Source organism: Takifugu flavidus, chromosome 9 (genome assembly GCF_003711565.1).
Source record: "Takifugu flavidus isolate HTHZ2018 chromosome 9, ASM371156v2, whole genome shotgun sequence".
NCBI lineage: Eukaryota > Metazoa > Chordata > Actinopteri > Tetraodontiformes > Tetraodontidae > Takifugu > Takifugu flavidus.
In genome coordinates, this window is record NC_079528.1 from 3,501,695 (window position 1) to 3,513,121 (window position 11,427).

At 47.1% G+C, this 11,427-nt stretch overlaps 1 protein-coding gene across 16 annotated transcripts in view; it reads left to right on the forward strand.

The window, feature by feature from the left end:
- tenm2a (teneurin transmembrane protein 2a) overlaps nt 1-11,427 on the forward strand; it is a 176,394-nt gene that overhangs the window by 162,520 nt on the left and 2,447 nt on the right. For all 16 annotated transcript variants that reach the window (XM_057042742.1, XM_057042745.1, XM_057042744.1 and 13 more), the window contains 18 exons: nt 233-500; nt 1,862-2,005; nt 2,403-2,652; nt 3,022-3,042; nt 3,155-3,384; nt 4,177-4,331; nt 4,573-4,674; nt 4,940-5,113; nt 5,215-5,852; nt 6,070-6,245; nt 7,625-7,860; nt 7,959-8,255; nt 8,381-8,938; nt 9,025-9,294; nt 9,563-9,973; nt 10,212-10,322; nt 10,539-10,806; nt 11,203-11,333. In XM_057042742.1, the coding sequence (XP_056898722.1) occupies nt 233-500; nt 1,862-2,005; nt 2,403-2,652; nt 3,022-3,042; nt 3,155-3,384; nt 4,177-4,331; nt 4,573-4,674; nt 4,940-5,113; nt 5,215-5,852; nt 6,070-6,245; nt 7,625-7,860; nt 7,959-8,255; nt 8,381-8,938; nt 9,025-9,294; nt 9,563-9,973; nt 10,212-10,322; nt 10,539-10,806; nt 11,203-11,333 (4,440 nt within the window). The remainder of the gene's footprint in view (nt 1-232; nt 501-1,861; nt 2,006-2,402; nt 2,653-3,021; nt 3,043-3,154; nt 3,385-4,176; nt 4,332-4,572; nt 4,675-4,939; nt 5,114-5,214; nt 5,853-6,069; nt 6,246-7,624; nt 7,861-7,958; nt 8,256-8,380; nt 8,939-9,024; nt 9,295-9,562; nt 9,974-10,211; nt 10,323-10,538; nt 10,807-11,202; nt 11,334-11,427) is intronic.

The window sequence follows — 11,427 nt, forward strand, 5'->3', positions numbered from 1 at the left end:
CTGGCTGCGGGCTAATCTTCCTTCTGGTTCATGCACTCTGCCCCACACTGTTCCATTTTGCTTCCATAGCCCCCCCCCCTTTAGTCCCTCTTCCTCTATTCTTTTGTTTCCCCCATTTTTTCCCCCTCTTTTGTCCTTCAGCCGTCAGTGGAAGCGTGACCCCCATTACTTCTTCTCACTGTAATCCTCCCTAATCCTGTTCTCCTGTCATCTTCTCTCTTTTGTCTTCCAGGTGCTGCACGAGCAGATCGAGGTGCCGGGCACAAGCCTGAAGCTGTGCTACCTAAGCTCCAGGACACAGGGATACCGTTCCCTGCTTAAGGTGACCATGACTCCAGCTGTGTTATCCATGGGCCTGCTAAAGGTTCACCTGATGGTAGCAGTGGAGGGCCACCTCTTCCAGAAATGGTTCCACGCCTCACCCAATTTGGCCTACACTTACATCTGGGATAAAACCGACGCGTATGGACAGAGGGTGTACGGGCTTTCCGAGGCTGTCGGTGAGTGGGAGTGACGAGGAGACGAGAGCGCATGTGTCATTTTTCTTTAGTGTGGCAGCTGCTCAACTATCATCTGCTCTGCTCTTTCTACTCTTTTTGTCCATCAAAAATGTAATCTCTCTCAATCATCCACTAAAACACAATGTCGCCCTGTGGCAAATATCAAAATACTGTCTTTAACATTTGTTTTTCACATTGTGTGGCTTCAGACTGTGTGTGCAAATTGCTGTGGTTTCAAACGTGGTCGCTGTGACAGCTGCTTTAACGGGGTACTACAGTACTTGCAGCGGAATAAGAAACCGCTTGATTCCAAAAACAAGAGGTCGAAATGAGCCGAGATGAGTCGAGTAGATACCCCGCCGTGGAGAATTTAACTTTCCTGGTGAGCCTGCTCCGGCTGTGACAGAAGAATGGAGTAATAATTAGGGTGCCTGGAGAAGAACTAAGCCTGACAGCGTAGGCACAGTTAAACGCATTTTTGTGCATACGTCTATTTTTCATTGTGGTTTAGGCAACCAGCCGTGGCTGCGGTGAAGGGTTATTAGCCATCAGGGTGAGTTAGCAGTAGGTTACTGGAGCAGCAAACAGGAGTCCAGGAGGGCCAGAGCTATTACAGTCTGCTGTCACAGTCACTCACAGGCGCCATCAGCCAAACACTGCTGTCAGGCCACCGACGCAGCGGTCGTCCATGACTACAGCGCCACTAAATTCATGGGGGACATACTGTTTGGGAAAATCATATCTACAGCATATACATGCTTTGTGATTAGGTTATGTTTTGATAACTGTCAATGCTGTTGCAGGTGTATTGCATTACTGTTGGCTCTGGGGTTGAAAAGGTGCTGGCGGCAGTAATCCCAATGACTCAAGACTGAGCCAATGTGTTAGAACACTTTCCTTTGAACAGACAGGAGAGCCACAGCAGTCGTTCACACATTCGCGCACAAGCATTCCTATTATATCTGCCTCGGTTTTAACTCATTTTCCTCCCTGACTTCCTTCTTCTAACAATATCAACTGAGACTCCTTCGGTTCTCGTGCATGCTTGTGGAAGCGTGTCATTTCCACCAGCAAAATTTACACTTGTAAACCTGTGCCACCTGTAGGTTTAAAGGTCCACACACAGCTTGCCCAATTAACAAGGTTTTTAATTAATTTAGCAGCATGTGAGAGGTGCAAGAGCAGATTTTTTTTGGCAAAGGTGCTAACTAACTTCTCTGTGTATCACACATTTAATGACTTGGATGAAGTTCCTAAGGTGATGCTCTGATGAAGTTTCACAAAGCCTCTTTTTCTGCATTTTGTAGTTGTTTTTTGCAACTCTGTCTCACTTTTTATATCCCACCTCTTTGAACGCATAGTGTCGGTTGGTTACGAGTATGAATCCTGTGCCAGCCTCATCCTGTGGGAGAAGAGGACAGCCATTCTGCAAGGCTATGAACTTGATCCCACCAGCTTGGGCGGATGGTCACTGGACAAGCATCATATACTGAACCCACGCAGTGGTATGTTCAAATAGACTTTTCTGAAACATCAGTCACAGCCACCGGCACGGAAGGATGGGGGACAGGGCATTGGAGACAGGAGTGTATGTGAAACTGAATCTGATTTAAGATCTGAACTGCAGTGGTAGATTGCGTGTCCTGAATCTTGCATCCTTTTCTTGAGCGATAGCTAGCTTATATAGAAAAAGTCTTATATTTTGATCAAGTTTCCTACTATGTAGACCAGTGTAAAACCAGTTTCTAACACTAAACCATCGTAACTTTAGCGTGAGATGTGATTTTACTTTAAGAGAAGCAGTGGACACCCTGACTTGAGCCTGTGGTGGACAGATCTAAAGCTAAAATAGTGTTGCCATCCCCTTTAAATCCACGTCTGGTTCTCATCTGTTGTGGACAGGCATCCTTCACAAAGGCAGTGGTGAGAACATCTTTGTGACAGAACAGCCCCCGGTAATCACCAGCATCATGGGAAATGGTCGGCGGCGCAGTATCTCCTGCCCCAGCTGTAACGGCTTGGCAGACGGCAACAAACTGCTCGCGCCAGTTGCTTTAGCAATGGGCATCGATGGCAGCCTCTATGTCGGAGACCTCAACTTTGTACGGAGGGTGTATCCATCGATGAACACGACTGCCATCCTGGAACTAAGGTAAAACACACAGCTGTGCCTGACTTTTGAAAGAATCGGAGCAGAGAGAAACAATGAAATAGAAAGATGCTTTTATTAGGGGAAGCTACTATCTGGTGAGCTAAAAGATAAAAGAAGAAAGGGTGGAAATGCTGGGTGATTTCTGCACGTGAAATGTGAAGATTGCAACATCCCATAAAAGAGAAAGCCTCAGGCGAGTCACAAGGGATGGCAAGCCAGAGGCAGGACTATAAACTGGCCTGGATGTTGTTTCTCCAGGGTGCTTCTACCCACGGTTCAACTTTGTTGGGCACACCAAAGTTTCTTTTGTGCTGCTCTCCTGTGTGAATTAACACTTGTTTTGCTTTTATCCCATTTTTTCCTTTGAAGGAACAAAGATTTTAGACACAGGTAAGATCTATATGATGATGAAACAAAGTGTTTTCCCCCTCACATTCAACATTTGCAATCTCAAAAGATGCGATCATATCAGTGAATACGATTTTTGTATTCCCGTTCGCAGTAATAACCCGACACATAAGTACTTCCTGGCGGTGGACCCGGTTACCGGGGCTTTGTTCATCTCCGACACCAACTCCCGCCGTATTTACCGGGTGCGCTCATTAACTGGAGGCCGTCTGCTGTCGGACAATGCTGAGGTGGTGGCTGGGACGGGTGAGCAGTGTCTGCCCTTCGATGAACGCTGCGGTGATGGTGGAAAAGCCACAGAAGCAACGCTGATGAGCCCCAAAGGTGATGAAGGCATAATCAAATGAATCGAATTCTTAACAAAAGGAATAATTATAACAGAGTTGTGCAGCAGTCAGTGCTGTCAATACGCAAGCGAGTTTTGTTTAGAACGTCTGGAAATGTCTGGAAAGAAAAGCTGTAAACCAAACTGTTTTTATGGTGCACTCATTCCATAATTCCACTAAAGCAGCACATAGACAGAAAGAGGTTAGAAACCAGGTTAATGGTAATCTTATTAATGGAATTATTTTAGCTGATCAGCGGATCTTAGAACATTGTGACACCAAACTGTCAAGGATGTCGTACTGTCACATTTCCTGTCAGTGACACACATGTGCAGATGTGGTCCTTCAGAAGTGTGCTACTCGATGTGTGTGTGTGTGTGTGTGTGTGTGTGTCTCTCTCTTTCTGTCTGCCCTGTGTTGTTCCCCTGATCTGTCATTGTGGAGTTATTTTGGTGCACGACTGTGTCAAACAAACACACCAGTTTGACTGTCTGACAGGAGTTCGGCTGCCACTAAATGTCAATAAAGGACTGAAAATGGTGGCAGTGAGAAAAATGACGAGCAGATCACCGAAAGTGCAACACGCATCGTACTTTTAAAAGGGCCTGCTTGCCGGGTTTAATCCCATCATTGCCATGACTCCACTGTTTCTCCCTTATCGTCAGTTCCATCACTTCTTTTACCCTCGTTCCTCCGAGCATTCAGACAGCTCTCCCATTTAAATCCGTCTAAAATGCGACGCTCATTTGAGTCAGACTGAAGTTCTCACGTTCCTCGGGTGCTCTCACAGGTATCGCTGTAGATAAAAACGGGCTGATGTACTTCGTGGACGCCACCATGATCCGCAAGGTGGACCAGAACGGCATCATCTCCACACTTCTTGGAGCCAACGATCTGACCGCCGTACGGCCGCTGAGTTGCGACTCCAGCATGGACGTGAGCCAGGTACCGCAGTTAGGAGGAAGTGCAGATAGCGTGATAGGTAATAATCTAACAGCGGCCTGAGTGCTGAGCTATGACAATTGTGTGGACACGATCCAGCCAAGAGGTCGGAGCTGGATTGAATTATATAAATGAACCGGGACGGCACTCACTTCTCAAAATTGAGAAGCTAGCATAAACCTCAGTGTCCTTTCACTCCCTTAAGTGTAGACACCGTCACATGTATAACTTTTCTGTCTCCTAGGTGCGTCTTGAGTGGCCAACAGACTTGGCAGTAAACCCCATGGATAACTCCCTCTATGTACTGGAAAACAATGTGATCCTGCGCATCACTGAAAACCACCAGGTCTGTATCAAAAGGCCAGATTACCATAGCAAAACCATTAGGGTGGAAACTCATTACAGGAGTTTGACAGAATTTAGGCCCAATTATTCCCCCTCAAGCCAATATAGGAGTAAGAGTTCAATGCTCTTTTTCCAAGTTCTTGCATTGGTGAAAATATTACTTTTAATTAGGTCCAGGAATGTTAAACTTTCTGGATGCTTGCACTGGTGATCAAAGGTTCATTCAGTTTCACAAATGCCGCAATAATCTCTGCTTTTGACTTCAGGTGAGCATCATCGCAGGCCGGCCCATGCACTGCCAGGTACCGGGTATCGACTACAGTCTCAGTAAGCTGGCTATACACGCAGCGCTGGAGAGCGCCACAGCGATCGCCCTGTCGCACACTGGCATCCTCTACATCGCTGAGACGGATGAGAAGAAGATCAACCGGGTTAGACAGGTACGAGGATCTTTTGTTTCTTTTAATAGGTCACTTCTTTTAACTAATTATCCTGATTTTTTTCTGTATTCATGGGTTGTTTTTTCTTTATTTTTTCACAGGTTAGCACCAACGGAGAAATCTCTCTCCTGGCTGGTTCGCCATCCGACTGCGACTGCAAGAACGATGTCAACTGCAACTGTTTCTACGGCGATGACGGCTACGCCCCAGACGCTGGACTGAACTCCCCCACGTCCTTGGCTGCGTCTCCCGATGGGACGCTCTTCATCGCGGACCTAAACAACATACGCATCAGAGCCGTGCGAGCGAACCGTCCTGGCCCCGCCGTCTCAAGCGTGGGTTATGGTGGAACCGCACAATATGAGGTGGCTTCACCAAGGGAACAGGAGCTGTACATATTTAGTGGGGAGGGGCTTCACATACAGACAATTAGCCTGGTGACTGGGGAGCCAATTTACAACTTCACCTATGGCCCTGATGGAGAACTAGCCATGCTGATAGATAACTGCAACAACACGGTAAAGGTGAGAAGGGATGGTCAGGGCCAAGGAGGAGGAGCCGGCCTGCTCAGACTTCTACTTCTGCCGGAAAATCAAGTGGTGACTCTGGGACTGGACCCCAGTGGTGGCTTGCGCAGTGTCGTAGCTCTGGGCCAGGAGGTGGCTTTGATGAGCTACAGCAGCAACACTGGTCTCCTGGCAACCAAAGCTGATGAGACTGGTTGGACCACTTTTTACCAGTGAGTGCTTGCGCTTATGTGAATCGTGCATTCTTGAATATTTGTACCCCATTTTGATATATTGTAAATTTTAAAAAATAAATAAATCCGCCTTGTTGCTCAAATCTCATACGGAGCACTTGTGCCCCCTAGCGTTAGCCTCTAAAATTACAAAGCCTACATCTCTGAGAATTGCCCTCTTTTTTCATAGTCAGGTATCACAATCTCTTTTCCCCAGGTATGACAGTGAGGGTCGCCTGACCAATGTGACATATCCTACGGGCATGGTGACCAGCCTTCACCGCGAAATTGAGCGCTCCATCAATATCGACATCGAGAGCTCCAGCAGAGACGACGACGTTACCGTAATCACCAACCTGTCCTCTGTGGAGGCCTCGTACACCGTGGTGCAAGGTAAAGCCTTCAAAAGCAGACCCAGCAGATCCCTTGATTTTTAAAAATGCACCAATCAAAATGGCGAGCTCATCAAGTAGGGACGTGTATGTGTGACATCACTTTAACTGGATAACAATTAATTTAGTAGGCCTGTCTGTTTTCCATTGTTATAAGAAAGACCAGTGAATATAAAGTTAAACAAAAAACTCTGAATCCTCTGTGAAGGGGAATATGCTCCCTCCTGCAGCTGCTAATTGAAAGCCATGGAATATTCGCTCAGTTACGTACATGCTCGAGGAGATTATTTCCCCCCTACTCATATCCAACCCTTTCAGAGTAAAATTACCAATATATAGCTGGTAATCCCAACTGGGATCATCCAGCTTTTGAATATCATCACAGCAAAATTCATTAACTCATGTAGAGTGAATCCTCCTCATCCCTCAAGCTTTCTCTTCACGCCGACAGAAATACACAGCGCCACACAAATACAGCTCTCAGCCCGTTCCCATGATCCCTGGGCTTATTTGGTCTTTTTAGAAGATAGAAAGAAGAAGAAGAGTAATTGTCTCCCCTCCCTTGACCGATGTGAGTAGCGTGACAAAAATCTGAAGGAAATCTGAAGGCCTCAGAGAGACTCGCGTGTAGATGTATTCAGTGATTCACCTGCATGGCGAGAGGAAAGGCGAAGAGTTGTTCACAGAACTGTACGACATTTAAGGTTTCCGCCACACTGTGTGGGTTTCCGTACGGCTCTCTGCTGACATACCCACTTAACCATCTCCCTCTTTTCACATTCCCTCTTGCGCTCTTCATTAACTCCTGCACAGTGAATTCTCCTTGGCCCTCAAGCTCTCATTTCTCCACCGCCTTCTCCCTCGCCCTCACTTCTGTTTTATTACAAGGTTGTTCAGTCGGAGAGAGCTGAGAACATTTATCTGAAGGCTGTTGCTGCCAAGTCAGTGGGAAAAAAACCCAAAAAAACATCTCTTGTCTGTTTGAGGCTTTGTTAAAAACGGCCTGGAGCTTTATTACAAATTGGCCTCATGGATTACTGTCATTTATGATGGGAATTCAAATGGAGACACCATCTGATCTTGATGAATAAAACACACTTTCAGTCACATCATTGCATTCAAGAAGCCTGTTTTCAGACATTTCAGCATCGGGTTTCATTCTTACATCTCATATATTGAGCCATTGAGCATAGAAACAGGGGAAAACATAAGATATTAGGATTCATGCCAGCTATGCTTCTCTTCTTAATGTGCCACAGTCAGAGAATATGTTCCTATATATAAGATATAACGCACACAAAGACACACTGCGACACTGATAGAAAGACTGTCACTGTTTGTCCGTACCTCATCATTATACGTCCGTCTCTCTGACAACAGACCAGGTGAGGAACAGCTACCAGCTGTGCAACAATGGCACCCTGAGAGTGATGTACGCCAACGGGATGGGCATCAGCTTTCACACTGAGCCCCACATCCTGACAGGCTCCGTCAGCCCCACGATCGGCCGCAGGAACATCACCCTGCCCACTGACAATGGCCTGAACTCCATTGAATGGCGTCTGCGCAAGGAGCAGACTAAGGGCAAGGTCACCGTCTTTGGCAGGAAGCTAAGAGTGAGTTAGGATTTCAGCATTAAAGACGGCACATCTGAAAGGAGGAGCTCTAAAACCTTCCTTTAAATCTGTCTCTCAATTTTCCTTTTTGTCTTCAGGCTCACGGGCGTAATCTCCTCTCTATCGACTTTGACCGCAACACGCGCACAGAGAAGATTTATGACGATCACAGAAAGTTCACCCTTCGCATCATGTACGACGCCCAGGGTCGGCCAGCCATGTGGCTGCCCAGCAGCAGCCTGGCGGTCGTCAACGTGTCCTACTCACCCACGGGGCAGCTTGTTGGACTGCAGAGGGGGAGCATGAGTGAGAGGACCGAATTTGACTCGCAGGGACGCATCGTGTCTCGTTCGTTTGTCGACGGAAAGGTGTGGAGCTACAGCTACCTGGACAAAGTAAGGACATGTGTCTTTGTTTTCTGTAGGTTCGAAAGTTTATATGAATTGACAAGTAAAGTTTCATGAATGAGTTTTAAAGAGATTTGTCGCCTGATCTTTATTTCCTTTCCCCTTTGTTTCAGTCAATGGTGCTGCTCCTGCAGAGCCAGAAACAGTACATATTTGAGTTCGATGGTTCGGGTCGGGTCACTGCTGTGATCATGCCCAGCGTCGCCCGCCACACCATGTACACACACGTGTCTGTCGGCTACATCCGAAACACCTACAACCCACCCGAGAGCAATGCCTCCATTATCCACGATTACACCGAGGATGGCAGACCCCAGGCCGTCCACTTTCTGGGAACCGGCCGCCGCGTTCTCTACAAGTACGGCAAGCTGGCGAAGCTGTCCGAGATCGTGTACGACAGCACCGCCGTCACTTTTGGCTACGACGAGACGGCCGGCGTGCTAAAAATGGTCAACCTGCAGAGCGGGGGCTTCTCTTGCACCATACGTTACCGCAAAATGGGTCCGCTCATTGACAAGCAAATCTACCGCTTCAGCGAGGAGGGCATGGTTAATGCTAGATTTGACTACACGTACCACGACAACAGCTTCCGGATCGCCAGCATGAAACCTGTCATCAGTGAGACGCCACTGCCCGTTGATCTCTATCGCTACGATGAAATTTCCGGAAAGGTGCGGGTATTAGATTATGTTATGTCCTGCCTTTGTGAATGTGACTCTGTGAGTTAACGTTATTTGTCCGCTCTCTCCCCCTGCAGGTGGAGCACTTTGGAAAATTTGGGGTGATTTATTATGACATTAATCAGATCATCACCACCGCCGTTATGACGCTGAGCAAGCATTTCGACACCCACGGCCGCATCAAGGAGGTCCAGTACGAAATCTTCCGCTCGCTCATGTACTGGATGACGGTGCAGTACGACAGCATGGGGCGGGTGGTGAAACGAGAACTCAAAATCGGGCCCTATGCCAACACCACTCAGTATCGCTATGATTACGACGGCGATGGACAGCTCAGCGGCGTCAAGGTGAGAGTTGATTTTAGATGTCTTATTTTAACAAGTGCTCTAAATTCTAAATCAGGGTTGTCCAAACCTGCTCCACAAGGACCAAAATCCTGCCGGATTTTCTGTCCAAACAGTCAGAAATCCCTTTCACCAACAATAGTGGGATCCCAGGTGAAAGCGTTGTCTCCCCAGTAGGATAGAAAACTGGACTGTGGCCTTTGGGGACTGACTTTGGACGGCCCTGCTCTAAACGAAGAAACACTCATTAAATTAACTTGTCTGACTGCAGGTGAACGACTGGGCCACCTGGCGCTACAACTACGACCTGAACGGTAATCTCCATCTGCTAAACCCCGGGAACAGCGCCCGCATCCTGCCCCTCCGCCACGACCTCAGAGATCGCATCACGCGCATGGGAGATGTCCAGTATCGCGTGGACGAGGACGGCTTCCTCAGCCAGCGTGGCTTCGACGTTTTCGACTATAACTCCAAAGGTCAGCTGCTGCGGGCTTACAATCGAGGCCCGGGAGGATGGAGCGTGGTGTATCACTATGACGGACTGGGACGCAGGGTGTCCACGAGGAACAGCGTGGGACAACACCTGCAGTTCTTCTATGCTGACCTCAACTATCCGACCCGGGTCACGCACATCTTCAACCACTCCAGTTCGGACATCTCATCACTTTACTACGACCTGCAGGTTGGACTAGTTTTTTTAAAGGAAACACAGAGTGTAACATTTTATATCGAGACAAATTGGAGAAAGACTTAATAAATAATTTTTTGAACCCGCTGGAGTTTTCAGGTGCATTTGCATGGTGCCAAGGCTACAGATTACATATTTCTGTCTCGTAAAACCCCAAAAGACTGCAGAATTTCATTATGAAATGTATTACTGTGAACATTACAAACGTACTAAATTTCCTTGTCATGATCAGGGACACTTGTTCGCCATGGAGGTGAGCAGTGGAGAGGAATATTACATCGCTTCTGACAACACCGGCACACCACTGGCAGTCTTCAGCAGCAACGGACAGATGATTAAACAGGTAATACACACAGTATATTTGGATCTGTCCTTGTTTCCACTTAATTCCCGCTGTGAAAATAGCAAATGTAGTGGGTTGACAAGTCTGGAAAACAGCTCCAGGCTCAATCGTGAGCTCCTGGGGTGCCTTTCTGTACATGAAATATGGTTCTGACCTTTTCATGGGAGTCAGAGAGGATTTCACTAAAAGCAAAGTGGTTCTTCTTGTGTCGTTCAGGTTCAGTACACTCCCTATGGTGAAGTGTACCTGGACTCAAACCCAGAGTTCCAGCTGGTAATCGGTTTCCACGGTGGTCTCTACGACCCTCTGACCAAGCTGGTCCACTTCACTCAGCGAGACTACGACGTTCTGGCCGGGCGCTGGACTTCGCCTGACTACAGCATGTGGCCCAAGATTGGGAGAGACCCTTCTCCATTTAATATGTACATGTTCAAGAACAACAACCCCCTGAGTGACATGCTGGACGTCAAAAATTATGTCACAGGTAGAGCATTCAATGAGTAATTCTACATAATTTAATCATTACTTCATGGGAGGTGGCAGGACATTTAATCAGAACTGTCCATTTCATTCCAACCTTCATTTTACCACTCTAGGCCTGGTAAATATTTTACAGAAAAACATTTCTTAAAACATAGAGGTCCATGAATAATGCAGAGTATCAAGTGAAAAATGGGCAGATAATAGACACATCTCTGCATCAGCCTCGGGTTTCGCCGTAAAAGGAAAAAAATATTTGGTTAAGGTGGTTTCTGCAACTGTACCTCAAAGAGTTACAGAGGCTCTCTTTAATTAATGGCAAAAAAACCACAACTATATATGAAAATATTTATACATTTGTTGCCATTGGGTAAATTCTCTCCCTTCCCGTCTTCTGTAGATGTGAAGAGCTGGCTGGTGATGTTTGGCTTCCAGCTTAGCAACATAATCCCAGGATTCCCTCGACACTCGCTGTACTTTGTGGAGCCGCCATATGAGCTGCAGGCCACCCAGCACTGTGAGAACGGACAGGTACTGACTTTGGTTCTGAAACCATTGCCAACAGAAGCAGAGTGGTTACGAATTGCATGAAAATGATTGATGACGCATATGAGTCAGTTTTAAT